This window comes from Phyllobates terribilis, unplaced genomic scaffold (genome assembly GCF_046119375.1).
Source record: "Phyllobates terribilis strain yellow unplaced genomic scaffold, ASM4611937v1 Scaffold_11__3_contigs__length_659146591, whole genome shotgun sequence".
NCBI lineage: Eukaryota > Metazoa > Chordata > Amphibia > Anura > Dendrobatidae > Phyllobates > Phyllobates terribilis.
This window is the reverse complement of record NW_027362771.1, coordinates 373,574,332-373,593,659: the sequence shown is the minus strand read 5'-3', so window position 1 is coordinate 373,593,659 and position 19,328 is coordinate 373,574,332. Positions and strand designations below refer to the sequence as shown.

The following is a 19,328-nucleotide window of genomic DNA, read 5'->3' as shown; positions in this document are numbered from 1 at the left end:
TTCCTCTGCATGAATGCCTGAGTAGATTTGGAGCGGTGTTTTGGATCATTGTCTTGCTGAAAGATCCATCCCCTGCGTAACTTCAACTTTATCACTGATTCTTGAACATTATTGTCAAGAATCTGCTGATACTGAGTGGAATCCATGCGTCCCTCAACTTTAACAAGATTCCCAGTGCCGGCATTGGCCACACAGCCCCAAAGCATGATGGAACCTCCACCAAATTTTACTGTGGGTAGCAAGTGTTTTTCTTGGAATGCTGTGTTTTTTTTGCCGCCATGCATAGCGCCTTTTTGTATGACCAAACAACTCAATCTTGGTTTCATCAGTCCACAGGACCTTCTTCCAAAAAGAAATTGGCTTCTCCAAATGTGCTTTTGCATACCTCAGCCGACTCTGTTTGTGGTGTGCTTGCAGAAACGGCTTCTTTCGCATCACTCTCCCATACCGCTTCTCCTTGTGCAAAGTGCGTTGTATAGTTAACCGATGCACAGTGACACCATCTGCAGCAAGTTGATGCTGCAGCTCTCTGGAGGTGGTCTGAGGATTGTCCTTGACTGATCTCACCATTCTTCTTCTCTGCCTTTCTGATGTTTTTCTTGGCCTGCCACTTCTGGCCTTAACAAGAACTGTCCCTGTGTTCTTCCAATTCCTTACTATGTTCCTCACAGTGGAAACTGACAGGTTAAATCTCTGAGACAGCTTCTTGTATCCTTCCCCTGAACAACTATGTTGAATAATCTTTGTTTTCAGATCATTTGACAGTTGTTTTGAGGAGCCCATGATGCCACTCTTCAGAGGAGATTCAAACAGGAGAACAACTTGCAAGTGGCCACTTTAAGTAGCTTTTCTCATGATTGCATACACCTGTCTATGAAGTTCAAAGCTCAATGAGGTTACAAAACCAAAAAAAAGTGCTTTAGTAACTCAGTAAAAAGTAGGTAGGAGTATTTAAAACAAGAAAATGATAAGGGTGCCCATACTTATGCACCTGTCAAATTTTCTTTGAATGCAGATTGCACATTTTCTGTTAGTACAATAAACCTCATTTCAAGGCAGAAACATTACTGTGTCCAACAGTTATTACATATATCAAACTGAAATAGCTGTTGCAAAAACACCAATTTTAAGAAAACATTAAGCTTACGATTAATAGGGGTGCCCAAACTTTTTCATATAACTGTATTTCTCTATATTTCCAGATGTCAATCCCATGTGTTGGAGATGCAGGAAAGAAGAGGGTGACTTATTACATATTTTTTGGTCTTGTAAACTTCTTTCCCCTTTCTGGGAAAAAGTACAAACTAGTGATTTGTAAATTCACAGAACCTATCTCAGACCTTGATCCAGCTCTCATCTTCCTCCATTACAGGGATATCCCTGAAAAAACCTACAAAAACTTGATACTGAGACACTTAATTGCCTCTGCTAGAGTGTGCATCCCTCTGTTATGGAAAAAAAGATACCACTCCGACAATCTCGTTGTGGTTTTTCAAAATAAATTATATTATGCTAATGGAGGAGTTTACCTCCACGATTAACAACTCCTATGACAAATTCTACAATACATGGTTCTACTGGCTGGCGTTTAGATCCTCTGCTGAATACCTCAACCTTATAGGGGAAAGCTAAGTCTGCATTCTAGGAGTCTTTCCGTTATTGCCCTTGCCCTCTTTCCTATACTTGCTTCCACCCTCCTCCCCCATCCCTCTTTCTTTGTGTGAGTCTGTGTTTATGGTTTAGTTTCTTCTTCTTTTTCTCTTTTTCTTTCTCATCCAGCTTGTTATTCTACGGGATTACGCAATAACTCTAGGTTTAAGTTTGAGTTACTTGAACCAATGTGCAACTTGTCACTATACAGTTATATGAAAAAGTTTGGGCACCCCTATTCATCTTAAGCTTAATGTTTTATAAAAATTGGTGTTTTTGCAACAGCTATTTCAGTTTGATATATGTAATAACTGTTGGACACAGTAATGTTTCTGCCTTGAAATTAGGTTTATTGTACTAACAGAAAATGTGCAATCTGCATTCAAACAAAATTTGGGGTGCCCAAACTTTTTCATATAACTGTACCTTGGATTGTGAGTACTTTTTTAAATATTATGAAGCTACTGTTTATTGTTATTTCTATGCGGTCATGTTTGACCTGTTAATTTCAGCACAATTAGTGCCTTATGTTTGTATTTGTATTTCTCATTGAAACATAATAAAGATAAATATATAAAAAAAATAGATGAAGAGTCCAAAAAGGGACGGCCATGCCCCTATATGTAAAAAGTACAAGGAACTAGAGCAAAAATTGAGAAATACTCTTTCTGTTGTCTTCTCAAGGCCTGGAATAATGCCAAAAAGGTTTTTGATACCCTAGTGTATGCCTCCTCAGTGCTAAAAATGAACAGGAATGCTGTCAATATCATTTGAAACAATGAATGTTATATTGCAGGGTCACCCCATCGTCGGAGAACCCCAATGCAGCCACTTCCAGTACTAGTCAAGGAAAGCCATCTCTACGGAGAATAAAGGGACGAATCCACAGAAGCAAAAGCCTGGATAGTGTGGACCTCTGTGAGTTCAATGTAAGTGTTCAGAATATTTCTTTTCTTATTGTTAGACTTTCTGTGTTTTGGAGATAAGGCGGCTCTTGTGCTTTTTCTTTCTCACTGTCACTATTTCCCAATGAAAATAGAAAAGTAACCAACCTAAACAAATCTATACAGGACATTGGTCCATTGCTTACTGATTCATCTATCTATTTATCTATCTACTACTTGACCCATTACCAACAGAGAACTCATAATATAGAGAGCTGCTTTTTTAATTTTGGAAACTTTTATTTGGGAGACAGCAAATTTCTGCTTTCCAGATGGCAGTGAGTAAAGCTGGCTCTTCAGTCACGGAAATGATTTGCAGATAAACACATTTCCTCCTGATCTATAGGTTATTGTTACAAACCATCTTAAAATGCTGTGCCATTTTATTTTATTTAGTGCCAATATGAACTAGCCACCAGCTATATAAACTATTTTGTTGCTCTTTAAACCTAAGATTAACTTTTCAGTAACTGCCCCCCACCCCCAACCCAAAAAAAGATTCATACACTTTGCAGGCATTGGAGGAGTATCACGTTAAGATCTTTATGAAGTGTCTCGCGGATAATGTCTTGCGTTGATGTGGGCGCCATTTGATGCCATTCATTGATTTTAGAAACTATGTACTAGTTAAAGCTTTGCATTTTTAGATGTGTCAGCAAGGCAATGTAACCTAGTCTGCTGCCTTTCAAGGTGGTTTTCCAGGGCTTTCATTAAAGGAAGCTTACGTATCTAGCAAATAAAAATAGGGCATATTTAAAGGGTGTCTATCAGCACAAAATGACTATTCAAACCGAGTACAGGCGCTTGGTGCACCATGGCGTGGCCAGGCCAAACATCTAAGTGCGCCTTCCCACCTACTTGTTTTCCATTTATCTCTGCCCTTCTTTGACTCTAGCTGTCAATCAAAGAAGAGGGGAGGTGGAGATAGATAGAAAGTGTGAAGGTGGAGAAAGGGGGTGGGTGAAAAGGTGCACTTAAATGTTTGGCCACGCCATGGTGCACCAAGCGCCTGTCCTTGGTTTGAATAGTCATGTGCTGACCGACTTCCTTTAAACCCTTTAAAGAGTAATTCTATTGAGTACCAAAATCGCACTGCAAGATCAGAACTGCAAGGTGGTAGTGATTTTTGTAATCAGGGGTAATTGAAAGGCATCTTTGATCTGCACTAGTAATCAGGACTGAAATTTCCCCTACATTCTTGCAATGCTATATTCAGACATGCTAAAGCACAGTTGGAGTGGAAATAGTCTTTATTAAACCTTGATTTAGCATTTTATTTTTAGATATTTGTATTGTTAAGAGGATCTGATAAATGGAAGAAAAGCAATATCCTTTGCACAGAGACCGGTAACATGTTATGCTGGTGTTATACAGTTAGGTCCATATGTATTTGGACAGAGACAACATTTTTCTAATTTTGGTTCTAGACATTACCACAATGAATTTTAAACAAAACAATTCAGATGCAGTTGAAGTTCAGACTTTCAGCTTTCATTTGAGGGTACCCACATTAAAATTGGATGAAGGGTTTAGGAGTTTCAGCTCCTTAACATGTGCCACCCTGTTTTAAAGGGACCAAAAGTAATTGGACAGATTAAATAATTGTAAATAAAATGTTCATTTCTAGTACTTGGTTGAAAACCCTTTGTTGGCAATGACTGCCTGAAGTCTTGAACTCATGGACATCACCAGACGCTCTGTTTCCTCCTTTTTGATGCTCTGCCAGGCCTTCACTGCGGTGGTTTTCAGTTGCTGTTTGTTTGTGGGCCTTTAACAAGTGAAATGCATGCTCAATTGGGTTGAGATCAGGTGACTAACTTGGCCATTCAAGAATATTCCACTTCTTTGCTTTAATAAACTCCTGGGTTGCTTTGGCTTTATGTTGTGGGTCATTGTGCATCTGTAGTATGAAATGACGACCAATCAGTTTCGCTGCATTTGGCTGGATCTGAGCACACAGTATGGCTCTGAATACATCAGAATTCATTCGGCTGCTTCTGTCCTGTGTCACATTATCAATAAACACTAGTGACCCAGTGCCACTGGCAGCCATACATGCCCAAGCCATCACACTGCCTCCGCTGTGTTTTACAGATGATGTGGTATGCTATGGATCATGAGCTGTACCACGCCTTCGCCATACTTTTCTCTTTCCATCATTCTGGTAGAGGTTGATCTTGGTTTCATCTGTCCAAAGAATGTTCTTCCAGAACTGTGCTGGCTTTTTTAGATGTTTTTTTAGCAAAGTCCAGTCTAGCCTTTTTATTCTTGATACTTATGAGTGGCTTGCACCGTGCAGTGAACCCTCTGTATTTACTTTCATGCAGTCTTCTCTTTATGGTAGATTTGGATATTGATATGCCTACCTCCTGGAGACTTTGTTCACTTGGTTGGCTGTTGTGAAGGGGTTTCTCTTCACCATGGAGATTATTCTGCGATCATCCACCACTGTTGTCTTCCGTGGGCGCCCAGGTCTTTTTGCATTGATGAGTTCACCAGTGCTTTCTTTCTTTCTTTCTCAGGATGTACCAAACTGTAGATTTTGCCACTCCTAATATTGTAGCAATTTCTCGGATGTTTTTTTTCTGTTTTTGCAGCTTAAGGATGGCTTGTTTAACCTGCATGGATAGCTCCTTTGACCGCATGTTTACTTCACAGCAAAACCTTCCAAATGCAAGCACCACACCTCAAATCAACTCCAGGCCTTTTATCTGCTTAATTGAGAATGAGATAACGAAGGGATTGCCCACACCTGTCCATGAAATAGCCTTGGAGTCAATTGTCCAATTACTTTTGGTCCCTTTAAAAACAGGGTGGCACATGTTAAGGAGCTGAAACTCCTAAACCCTTCATCCAATTTTAATGTGGATACCCTCAAATGAAAGCTGAAAGTCTGAACTTCAACTGCATCTGAATTGTTTTGTTTAAAATTCATTGTGGTAATGTCTAGAACCAAAATTAGAAAAATGTTGTCTCTGTCCAAATATATATGGACCTAACTGTACTTGATCATAACCATTATACTCTCCAATGCACTTATTAGATTGAGCACTGCAAAGCAACAATACTGACCACTAATGACCTATCTTGCTCTTTATCAAAAGCAAAAATGCAACAAAATTTCACAGCAAAATGCAGCAAAATGTCACTGTCCCTATTGGGGCTCACATTCCAAATTCCCTATGAGCATGTTTTTGTTGTTTGGGAGAAAACCAGAGTACCATGGGAGATCCCACAGAAGCACATAGAGAACATACAAACTCCATGCAGATGATGGTCAGATTTGAGGCCAGGATCCCAGTGCTGTAAAGCAACTATGCTAACCACTGAGCCTCTACCCTGCTCTTTATCAAAAGCAAAAATGCAACAGTAGTTAAATAGTTAAAAAAAAAATATTCAAGGATATTACATTGCAAAATAGAATATTATTAGCAGTGTTGTCGGTACAATTGTGCATTTTCTTTTTTCCTCTTTACACCACAGTCATCTGTCCTGACAAAGGGACAAAGCTGTCACAATTATGCCTATCGGTGTGCCTGTAGTCAGTGAATGACAGTTCTGCCATACAATCTAGAGCAGAGTCGTACTGAGCTGTTGGTGTGGTGATTGACAGCTCAGCCATCTAATCAGGGCCAGGGCGTGCCGGAGCTTCCTCCATGTCCCTCCTGTTCAGAGTAATTACCTGGCTATTTAGCTGGCTCTCTGCATTAAGTTTCAGCCAGTTGTAGCCTTGCTGAAGTGGTGTGTGTTTGCTCTGTGCTCCTAGTCTTGTATTCTAATCTTTGACCTTCTGTTTGTCTAGCCCTTTTGTCATGATCCGCTACCTTCTTGTAATTCTGAACTCAGACTGTTCCTGACTTCGCCTTTGTCTTACCCCTCTGTCTGTGATGTACCATCTTGGCTTTTGACCTCGGACCGTTTGATTTCCCAGCCTCACGGCTTGTCCAGTAGTAGTGATTAGCATCACAAAAGCAATCTTTAGAGCAGATTACCATCGATCAGTTGCATTTTCCTGAATGTAACACTATGTTTAAATAGAATGGCTATAAAACAAAAGAACAAGGGTTCTGGCCTGGAATCATGTCTTATTTGGGATTTTTCAGAAATACTGTGCACTATTTTTTCAAGGAGATAGATACCCGTGGGGGTAATTTTTTTGTAAACATACATCTTTCAACTAAAAAGCATTTTATCAATACACTTTCATAAATGATTTTGAACTGTTTGGATTTTACAGCCTCTATATGTTACAGTACTTACTGTAGAATGAGTTAACAGTGAATCCATCAGTAAGCCTGTTGTAGCGGCAAGGTCTGAAACCCTTAGGTTATGTGCAGACGGTATCAGTGGTATTTCTCCTGAAGCGTCTTCTTTGTTATCTTTTTGTCGTTTTTTCAGCATCTTTGCCAGCAGAGTCTTTTTTTTTAAATTTTATATATAAAATAGTGTCAGCTTCCAGACGTAAACTGCCTGAAGTATGGACATCTCATTTCTTTTAATCCCTTCTCGGCTTTCGAAGCTTGAAGCAATTGAATGATGTTACAAAAGATGGAACATATGAAAAGACAGATAAGGGCTGCAAACTGCACAATCAGAATGAGCTCACTGACGGGTCCACTGTTATCTCATTCTCCAGTCTGCTACGTACAACTATATCTTGTTTCAAATTTTTTAATGAAAACCTTTAGGTAAAAATAATTTTTAGATAAAAAACATACTTTTAAGTAAAACAAAAATGTCCATAGCCTTTAAGACTATTAGACGATTGGAATAAAATTTGGGCCTTCTGTGGGGTCATATCGCAAGGTTCTGGTGAGTAATGGGGGTCTGTAGTAACAGAAGTGGTGGTCTGAGGGTTAAAATGTGTTTAATTTACCATGAGGTTTTGTGAGTGATGTCACTTTGTATGGTTAGATTCATACATCGTTCACATACATTGATAAGGTTCAGGGTTCATTTTTTCGATTTCCGATTTTTACATACGTATTTGATGTACAGGAAGAGGAACGTAAGACTCCGATGAAGGTCATCACATTTGACAGCTGACACTATAGAAAGCTCCAGCTCAAGATCTCATTTACCACCCATAGCTTTACATTACAGAATAAATAATATCTTAGACATATGGCTAAAGGCTGCGGGAAATGCAAACATATGCTGTACATAATCTGGATTATTTTGAGTATCATCCAATGATTAATTACATTGAACTCTTTCGGGTTGATGCTGCAATGTGGTCTCCATGATTTCTGTAGCTCGGGCCAATGTGTTTGAGTAACTGTATCGTCCTTTGCTGATTTCTTAGCTTTTCCGTGCCAGGAATGCTTTTGAGAATGATTGGCGAGATGCGCTCCATCTTGTTGTGTTTTCTGCCCAGGTACTTATGCGTGTGTCAGCTAATTAGCAAATGGATGGCAAAAACTTGTCGAAACGGTATTGAAGGTTCACTTCTTGCCAATCTTGTGAATTATTTGGTACATGGATAAGAGATCTATATATCAAAATAATACTGTAATTAATTAGTTTAAGGATAGGATGGCTGTTAAAGTGATATTTCCCAATATAAAAGTAAGTAATACTAATTCTTTATAGTGTCAACTGCAAAATAAAAATTCACGCAAACCGCCATTGTAAAATATTCACTAAAACAATGTGACGAGGGAGTCCTGATTGCCAGAATGAAGGTTATGTTACATGCCTTCAGAATATGCTCAAAGGAGTAAAAGGAGTCTAAGAGGAGGAGTCTACTGTACAAAGGTCCACCATCCCGGAGCCATAGGAGAGATCTTGGAGATTTTTATAACTATCAATAATAATAATTTTTATATAGCATCAACCTATTCTGCAGTTCTTTACAATTTAGAGGGGACATGTACAAACAAAATAAGACATTGCAGAATAATTCATCAATTAACAAGATGAGTGAGGACCCTGCTGCCATTCTTAGAATTAATGGACAAATGGGGGGGGGCACCAAAGGTAAGAATTATTTGTATTGTACAGTACAGTTAACTTTTATGAAAAATAAGGGAATTGATGTGAAACTGCATGTATATGGACAAATATGAAATGCTAACTGAGTGCATGGAGAGTACGGGAAACTGATGCAAGAAGGGACCAGATACTATGAAGAAAAGGGAAGAATTTGGAAAAAGTTAAGTTAGCAAAAGTGGTGTTGTAAGTCTGGGGTAGTGCATTCCAGGGAAGTGGTGCAGCACGAGAGAAGTGTTGTAGATGGGAACAGGAGGTTTGGATTATGGTCCCTGTTTCTTTCTGGTAGCACACTGACACATTACGTTCTACAGGTGCATATCACTAAATTAGAATATCATCAAAAAGTTAATTTATTTCAGTTCTTCAATACAAAAAGTGAAACTCATATATCATATAGAGTCATTACAAACAGAGTGATCTATTTCAAGTGTTTATTTCTGTTAATGTTGATGATTATCGCTTACAGCCAAAGAAAACTCAAAAGTCATTATCTCAGTAAATTAAAATAATTAACAAAAAACACCTGCAAAGGCTTCATAAGCATTTAAAAAGGTCCCTTAGTCTGTTTCAGTAGGCTCCACAATCATGGGGAAGACTGCTGACTTGACAGATGTCCAGAAGGCAGTCATTGACACACTCCACAAGATCACAGAGTTCCAATTTTCATTTGGAAATCAAGGTCCCAGAGTCTGGAGGAAGAGTGGAGAGGCACACAATCCAAGCTGCTTGAGGTCTAGTGTGAAGTTTCCACAATCAGTGATGGTTTGGGGAGCCATGTCATCTGTTGGTGTAGATCCACTGTGTTTTATCAAGATCAAAGTCAGCGCAACCGTCTGCCAGGACATTTTAGAGCACTTCGTGCTTCCCTCTGCCGACAAGCTTTTTGGAGATGGAAATGTCATTCTCTAGCAGGACTTGGCACCTGTCCACACTGCCAAAAGTACCAATACCTGGTTTAAAAACAACAGTATCACTGTGCTTGATTGGCCAGCAAACTCACCTGACCTTGTCAAAAGGAAGATGAGAGACACCAGACCCAACAATGTAGATGAGCTGAAAGCTGCTATCAAAGCAACCTGGGCTTCCATAACACCTCAGCAGTGCCACAGGCTGATCGCCTCCATGCCACGCCGCATTGATGCAGTAATTGATGCAAAAGGAGCCCCGACCAAGTATTGAGTGCATTTACTGAGCACACATTTCAGTAGGCAAACATTTCAGATTTTAAAAACATTTTTCAAGCTGTTGTTATAAAGTATTCTAATTTACTGAGATAATGACTTTTGTGTCTTCATTGGCTGTAAGCCATAATCATCAACATTAATAGAAATAAACACATGAAATAGATTACTCTGCTTATAATGACTCTATATAATATATGAGTTTCACTTTTTGTATTGAAGAACTGAAATAAATTAACGTTTTGATGATATTCGAATTTAGTGAGATGCACCTGTATGAGGCTACTTGAATATATAGTATAGTTTTTTGCTGACTGATGGTCTGCATAACAGAAATATGAACACATGGACTAAAAAACGGATGAAAATTGGTCTGTTCTTTGTATACTAGAAAAAAAACTAACGTGTGCTTTCTGCCAATTTATTAAGCTACTTTCACACAGCGGTATTTTGAGCTGTATTATTGCATCTGTATTAATCAGCCAAAGAGCATGCAAATACTGATGCAAAATACTGCCCAATATCCTACCCTGTGGGCTAAGATCTAATAGATAAACATTGAATCTACGTAGGGTAGACAATAAAAACTGGTATGTCTTACCTACTGTATTTATAAGCCATATTTTGTATGTGATTAAAAGAAATAAGTTCTGCAGGATTTGACTTCCTCTACTTCAGGTTTGCCTTGTAATAATTTTCTTTTTTTTAAATTCAGATATGCTTTATCTTCTTGCACTACCTGTTTTATGCAGAAAAATGCAAATCTACCACATCTAAATCATGCTTCGGTTGTAAAAAAATGTTGCACTGTCTCACAATGAACGTTCTGGTGCAGCTTTAGACTGCTGCAAACTACAGAAAACAAACATTTTTTTTTATTCAGTTAGAGGCGAGGTTGATTGATTTTCTTTAACAGCAATACAGAAGATGACATAGCTAGTGTGCAAACACAAATATATACTCCATTTATGCAAGACCAAATTTTCTATTAGGCAATAAAGCCTATGGCTGTGAGTGGCCCCGTCGGGAAGAATACTATCTAAGGGCTCTTTCACACGTCCAGATATTTCCGGTCCTGGAAAAAACAGTACTGGAGATATCCGAGTCCGTGTTGCATACGTGTGGCAAACACCCGTGTGCTGCATCAGAATCACACATACCAGCGCCTGGGAATCAGCGGTACAGTCAGTGCTGTTCCCAAGCGCCGGGTGCTGCCGGCAACTCTCATCATTGTCCCTTGCTTACGCTGCGGTCAGCGCGAGCAAAGCACAATGTTGAGAGTAGTATTCTGCTCCCACTGTCTCCAAGTGTAAAAATAAGAATCAAATAAAAAAATCATTATACTTACCTGTCCGAAGATGAAATAAGTGTCCCACGCTGTAATTCATCCGACCACACACACTGAGGAGAATGACTCACTGCAGCGAGCGGGCCCCTGAACTACGCTGAGCTCACTAAGCAGTGTCCTGTCACTCAGTGATCTCAGTGTCAGGGGTCCGCTCACTGCATAGAGTCATTCTCCTCAGCGATCACACTAAGGCAAAAATGCCAGTCAGATTCTATACACAGCAGCAGGTATCCACAAATTATTCCTATATTCATCTAATATATACTTACCTTGTAATGTCTTCACATCCTGTTCCATCCAGATGTGTCTGGATCCCAGAATTCCAAGCGGTGGAAGTTTGTCGACTGCCATATTGGGACACCCAAGTGATGGGTGTCTCAATATGTGAACCGCTGGTGGTACCAGCCTCTTGTGCGGTACCACCAGCAGAACACCGTCGTGAACACGCCGCACATGCCGCCGCCGGGATCAGCGGAATGATTCACTGACTGCCGCCATCTTTGTACAGGAGGAGCGCATGCGCAGTTTTAATGTGACCACCGCTATCTGCCTGCACAAAGATGGCGGCGGTCTGGGGTGAGTGCACATAGGAAAGAGAGGACACACAGGGGGGAGACAGCTCAAACGAGAGAACACATGAGGGAAGAAGACAGCACAGGGGTGGAGAGAGAGAGAGCAGACAAGGGGGAGAGTACATGGGGTACACAGGTCAAAGAAGAGATCACATGAGGGAAGAAGACAGCAGATGGGGGAGAGAGAAAGCACACAGGGGGGAGAGAGACAGAGCACAGGGGGGAGACAGCTCAAATGGGACAGCACATGAGGGGAGAACTGAGCACAGGAAAGAGAGACAGCAGACAAGGGGGATAGCACATGGGGTAGACAGGTCAAAGAAGAGACCACAGACGGGAGAAGTCAGCACATGGGGGAAAGAGAGAGTGGATAGGTGGGTGAGCATATGGGGAGGGGGGTAGATTCTCAACGCTGCAAAGCCTGCCCCCATCGTGACATTACCGCCCTCCCGATGCGATAGCAAGGGGCCTCCATCTAGTGTGTGGCATAAGTGACATATTAACTTTATTCTTTTTTTAACGTTCTTTTATTTTTTTAGGTCATGAGTGTATATGAGGACTTGTTATGTGTGAGATGAGCTATAATTTTAAAAGGTATGATTTCTGGGCTTATGACTTTCTGATTGCTTCTTATTCAGTTTTTTCAAGACAAAGTTAAAAAAAATAGCAATTCTGTTTTTTTTCTTAAGGATAGTCCATCAATACAATTGTAGTGGAAAAGCCCTGAAGTCAGAGGAACTAGGATATAAAACCTGGCTTGGGATTATGCAGATGTTTAATGATACTAAAATACGTAACGACAGGCACTGACAACACTGCGCATTACATTCTATGGGCAAGGTTGGTAACACTGCAGAAAAGATAAGAAAAGATGTTCCTGTTACCAGAGATTGAGATCAATGCAGGAGCCGGAAGCTTCATGCAGCAGATAGCAGTGGGCTGCCACATATAGCATCTGGCCTCAGAAAGCTTATCCCATGGACTGGAGGAGAGCATGAGGGAGGAGGGACTACTACTTCTACTACTTCTGTAGTATTTCTGCTCTATGCTATGTCATTTTAGGGTACATATAACATAGCATCTAACTTTTATACATTTTTTGGCAATTATGTCATTATTCATGTGTTTTATTTTGTATCATACCCCATGAAATATACAGAATGCTTTAACTTCAAGTCATTGTAATTATGGGGATATCAAATTTCTATAGTGGTTATTTTTTAATAATTTATTTTTTGATTACATGTGTATCCTTCTTATAACTTACGTAATTAAGTGTTTTTTCACTTTTATTTTTCCCACTAGGGGCATTTTCTCACACTTTTACATACTCTGCATGAAACTTCTACGCATTCTGTGCACATTACTGTCTATTAGTTAATACTCACCCCAACCTATAAGGCCATGTAATCCCATATTAAGAATTCCAGGGAATTTTAGGAGAGAAAAAATAAATTCATACTCGGACGGATCTGTCAGTTGGTACCTGACAAACCCTGCGGAATATATCACGACCTGTCGGGTTTCCGTCATTTTACTAGAAGAAAAAATGTAGCATGTTGCTCCAAATGGACTCCGAAATTCAGGCGCCAACCGATCCTAAAATCACATGTGTATGTGGAGAGAAGCAAAGATTATCCTGTGCATATAATTTTTAAGCCCCAACGTACATACATGCTGAATATATTTCATTATTTCAGATTCTAGAAATCTAGAAATGATTTGCAACATTTTATGTATGGAGCATAAAATAAGTATACTGTGTGTAATTCTCTGTAAGTGTGAGGCACTCGCTTGGGTCTTTCTTGCACGCTTACATGCTAGTCCTAAATTCTTGTGAATTTAGAAGATATCCAGTATATTCTGCTCCATCTTCCCAGCAAGTTTTCCCCTTTGTAACTCCTTTTCGGCCTGTCCTCAGATTGTATCTTCGCACTGACGCTATGCTGCATTCTTCCATCATTTTGATGCAGTGACATCTAGCCGAGTGATATCAGTGACTTGTCAAGGTTAGACGTGTCAGAAATACTGAGATCTGCTTTTCTCCTAATAGAAATGATACATACACATGGAGGATATTAAATAAAAAATGAATCATATACAGGGAACCATCTGATGGGGCCACCGAGAATTATAGTCCACAAGTATGCAGAGTACACAAGGCATAAAGGCTGGGTACAGATCAAACGCTATGAGTAAAGACACAAAACAATAACTCACATCAAACACCCGTCCTTCATCAGGTTTATAATATTGTGATTTGCATACAGTATTGTAATATTCGATAGCCAATTCCCGGAATCAGGACCATACACCTCACTGCAGCTGTCATGTGAACGATATGGCACATCATTGCTGTCACCTAGTTAATAAAGATTAACAGGAAAATACAGAGCTGTCAGCCTGGCAGCGGCAGGGACTCTGGAGTTGTACAGGAGCTGTGAAGAATATTCAAGATATAATCCCATGTCAATCATTGTGCCCTGTTTGGCGGGGCATTATAGAGGTCTACAATGTACAGCTGTAATTCGACACTTCTGCAGCTAAAGAAGAAGGGAGGGGGCTGAGGTACAGTGAGTGACAAAACCCCATCTTCTGCTGTGGAGTTGCCACAGGAAGACCTCCTGTGGACCCCAGCCCTGCGGCATGTCCTTTGTGTCAGACAAGTATAATTCAATACCGAGTTAATAATACGATACATCCTAGTGATACACCAAATAGATTTTTGGAATCACACAATCAGGAAGAATGTCACCATTGCTTCCAGCACAGTCTAGAGCGTAGGGATGGGGAGATACACGACACAGCCTTTCGGAAACCCCTAGGGCCACTGTGTTTGGTCTCCCCGCATAGCAGGAGCCCGGTTGGATCCGATGACACCAAACCGGCTCCTTAGGGCCGTCCATTAAGGAAGTATAGCCCATTGTAGTTTTTTAGAGTTTTTAGCTGAGAGAGACCAGAGGTGGAGATTTAGGTCCAGCCAGGGGGCAGGAGGGGGAGTGACCCAGAGGGGTTAAGAGCTCCAGCAGCCCTAGCTCAGTGTCTTTTTCCCTGGGAGGTTGCGACGACACATTGTGTGGGAGAAGTCCTGCAATAAAGGGGACCACAAGCCTCTCATGTGGCAGCCCCTCCACCGCAAGCCAGGCCTTCCATCTGACTGGTAACTGACTCTCAATAACTGTTTATATCTTTTATACCACTACTATTGTGTTTGCATCTCTGACCATTATGTATGTATAACCCTTATGTACAATACAGACCAAAAGTTTGGACACACCTTCTAATTTAAAGATTTTTCTGTATTTTCATGGCTTTGAAAATTGTACATTCACACTGAAGGCATCAAAACTATGAATTAACACATGTGGAATTATATACTTAACAAAAAAGTGTTGGGTATTTATTCAAAATTGAAGGCATACTGAACCAGCATGGCTACCACAGCATCTTGCAGCGGCATGCTGTTGCATCCGGTTTGCGTTTAGTTGGACCATCATTTATTTTTCAACAGGACAATGACCCCAAACACACCTCCAGGCTGTGTAAGGACTATTTGACCAAGAAGGAAAGTGATGGGGTGCTACGCCAGATGAACTGGCCTCCACAGTCACCAGACCTGAACCCAATCGAGATGGTTTGGGGTGAGCTGGACCGCAGAGTGAAGGCAAAAGGGCCAACAAGTGCTAAGCATCTCTGGGAACTCCTTTAAGATTGTTGGAAGACCATTTCCGGTGACTGCCTCTTGAAGCTCATCAAGAGAATGCCAAGAGTGTGCAAAGCAGTCATCAAAGCAAAAGGTGACTACTTTGAAGAACCTAGAATATAAGACATATTTTCAGTTGTTTCACATTTTTTTGTTAAGTTTATAATTCCACATGTGTTAATTCATAGTTGTGATGCCTTCAGTGTGAATGTCCAATTTTCAAAGTCATGAAAATACAGAAAAATCTTTAAATGAGAAGGTGTGTCCAAACTTTTGGTCTGTACTGTATATAATGTACTGTCTAGTGTGCCCTTAAGGCAATTAACTATATAATTTAACCTTGGACTGCACTTTTATCTCCATCCACGAACTCTCACATCCGTTGTTCGGTCCAACGAACATGCTACTGGGGCTGGTTCCTGACCAGATATAATCCCCCGGCCCGAGCAGGAAATATATTTAATAGGAACTATTGGCAGCTCTACCAGGCCGACAAGGTTCTACTTCACTGGGGCTAGTGAAGGGACCTCTCAGCCTGTCAGGAGTGTGAGTGAGTGTTGTGCCGCGTCGGTGACTGAATGGGTCACTTCTTCTCACTCCCGGTGTCTTCCTGTACCCGTGTGGACAGGGGGTGTCTGTGTAGAACCGCACCAATCTGACTTTACGTGTCCCTGAGGGGGTGTGGAATGTCACGTTGGTGCAAAGGGCAGATCCGTATCACTTGTTCCGTCTGACGTAACTGTGACTTCAGGCGGGTGGCGAGGTGTGGATCCGTCACAAGTGGTGGCAGCGGTGGGATTCTGTGGCATCCCTCTGGTGCAATTCATCACAAGTGATGGCAGCGGTGGGATTCTGCGGGATCTCTCTGGTGCCATTCTTCACAGCAGCGGACCGACAGATGGCTTGCAATGTATTTTTCACATGCACTGAAGTTGTAAATGATAAAAAATGCACATTTCACAACTGATGACCAGGACACTTCCAAGTTACTTCTACTGTCCCAAGAAAGACTTTTATCATTATCTCCTTCATTCCCATAGTCAATGTGTGAACATGCTACTCCATTCAAACCTGACCTTAGAGAGTAGGAATGGGGGCTCGAGATCGAGATTAGTGATCCGTGGTGGGACTGGTGATATACAAATCGGTATTGGTAGGACCCCTAGGGATCAGATATTTTTCATCTATCCTTTGGTGGGACTGGGCAGTTAAACAGAAAGTTTTGCGAGTTGAACACTGCAAGAGTTGCATTGTGTAATTAACGATATCTGCTTCTATTACCTTTTATATTTATTTGGGATGGCAGTAAATGTATTAATAAGCCATAACAGATAGCAGTGTCACCCCTGATCACTGGTCCATTCCAGGACCCGAAGAATATGTCTTCTGTTACCAGTTATTATAGTTTATAACCGAGCCGTGTTTTGACCTTTTTAAAGCTCTAGTTAGGGAAAACGCAAAATAAATATAATGCACCCGATTCATCAAGATTGGCGTCTCATACACCAGTCTAGATTAAGTGTATGCCACAGTAAGAGGCGCCAAATTCATTAAAAGGTGAGTGCCTCTTAATAAATTTGACGTATCCTGCTACTGTCATATGCCATTATCAGAAATTATACTATAGGCAGGGACTAGAGTACATTTCACTGTAATTTAGCCATACTCGAGGCTTAGCAGTGTAAATTATCATTAATTAGTCAGGTCATGTCCTGTCAAGCCCCAGCTACACCCATTTTTCTAAAAATTAGTTGGGAGTGGCGTAAAAATTACAAATGTCGCAACATTTTTACACAACTTTGAGCTGCTCAAAAACTTTGTGACATTTTAAGATGTTTTATGGCAGTATTATGGAGAAAACACCGTGATCAATCGGGGTCAATATATATGCATTTTTTATTCTCTGTACCCATTTACACAAGCAGGGTTGTTGCCAATCCATTTCATGTAAAGACAGTGAGGTCCATCCAGGTCGGAAGCATAAAAAGGTGGTTTGATTTAGTAAAGAATACATGAATCACACAATAAATACAAATCTTTGATGCGACTCATTAGAAATCATTCATTGCAGAGAAGTAAAATTAGGACACTTTGCACTCAGGATTCAATCACAGCAACGGCAGAGATTCATTTACATGGAACAGCGGTGGTCTTATCAGTCACACGCAGCTTCCCACCTGATGGGGTCTGTGGCATGAACAGGGTGTATTTTCCAATGATTTAATAACATCCCTTTAATCTTCAGCTGAAAGTTGCACTACACAATATGGTGTGCAATCTCCGAGAGGGAAAATCACATATACGGTGCATCTGGGCTATCTTTACACTGTCAATCTAAACTGTGAAAAGAAGAGAATAGTTTCTGCCAGATGATCCTGTGAATTTAAAGATTTTTCCTGCGACTGATGCTTAGCTTTGACAGGAAAGCGTGGATTAGAAGCAAATAAATATGCTTTCACGGAAATGGTAGGTTCTTTGCCATAGCTCGACTTATATTAAGTCCAGATTATGGAATTCAAAGATTAAAAGCAGTGTCATAAAAAACACACAATGCTTTTATTATAGGCCGCTTAGCTTGAGTTGCAGTTTTCTTCACAATTTCTGGACAGTTTGATGTGATGGAAGATATATGGTCTGAGCAATGAAATTCTTTGTACTATACCAGAACCTGCAATTATGTATTTCTTTAGTAGTATCTTCTGCCAAGTGCCGGTATTTGTGGTCTGTATTTTGTAGAAGTCCCTTCTCATTCATGTAAGCCTAAAATATGAAGGGTCTGCAAGTGCCAGGATGCAGGTAAGGATCGGAACCTGACGATTCAGACGTCAGTTTTTCACCTATGCGTTCAGTTTGTATTTTTCAAGGATAGAACTCTTACCTATTATATTCTATGAGGCTGTTCACATATCCGTGTATTTTTGAGATGGTCTGTACAAAATCATAGAGACATGTCTGATTTTGATCTGAGTTAAAGGGGTTTTCCCACGAACAAAAGTTAATTTTAATCAATAGATCTTGGAATAATAATAACTTCCTCAATTCGATGTGTTTAAATTAAATGTTCCTGTGCTGAGATAATCTTATAAATGTTCCTCTGTATAATGGCTGTGTCTGACCCTGTACGTAACACGATCTGATTATACCACATCTCCTGGGCAGGGGAGGAAGAAAAAGTGTATACAGACATTTCAGCAGGGGATCACAGCTGATTCTTTCTTTGAAGTAAAACACCACTTTACAGCCTGGGACGTATTAGTACTCACCAGGCTGTCACCCCCTGTTCAGCGCGGGCTCCGCCGGTGAGCCCACACTGAACCGGGCACATGTCAGCTGATTATTACAGCTGACATGAGCCGCCAACAGCCGCGGGTGGAATCGCGATCCACCCGCGGCTGTTAACATGTTAAATGCCGCTGTCAATCTCTGACAGCGGCATTTAACATCGCCGCGCCGGAAGCGCGTCACTTACCCCGCCCATCAGTGACCCCGTCACGTGATCGCGGGTCACTGATGGGTGGGCATGACAACCCTGGGTCTGCAGCAGACCCCAGTGGTTGCCATGTGCTGACCGCTATGAGCGCGACCTAGTGGTCGGCACTCATAGCACAGGAGCATTTCTGCTACATAGATCTGTTCATCACCTCTGTGTAGCAGAGGTGTTCAGACAAGTGCTGCTTCTAGTCTCCTATGGAGACTATAGAAGCATACAAAAAGTGAAAAAAAATGTTTTTAAAAATATAAAAAAAAAAAAAATAAATATAAAAGTTTAAATCACCCCCCTTTCGCCCCATTCAAAGTAACATAATAAAAAAAAAAAACACATGCACATATTTGGTATCGCCGCGTTCAGAATCGCCCGATCTATCAACATAAAAAAGATTTAATCCGATCTGTAAACGGCATAATGAGAAAAAAATTATAAACGCCAGAATTAAG

At 40.7% G+C, this 19,328-nt stretch overlaps 1 protein-coding gene across 5 annotated transcripts in view; it reads left to right on the top strand.

The window, feature by feature from the left end:
• Positions 1-19,328, top strand: part of TJP1 (tight junction protein 1) — a 486,079-nt gene that overhangs the window by 73,120 nt on the left and 393,631 nt on the right. For all 5 annotated transcript variants that reach the window (XM_073652935.1, XM_073652936.1, XM_073652933.1 and 2 more), the window contains exon 2: positions 2,447-2,579. In XM_073652935.1, coding sequence (XP_073509036.1) covers positions 2,447-2,579 — 133 coding nt within the window. The remainder of the gene's footprint in view (positions 1-2,446; positions 2,580-19,328) is intronic.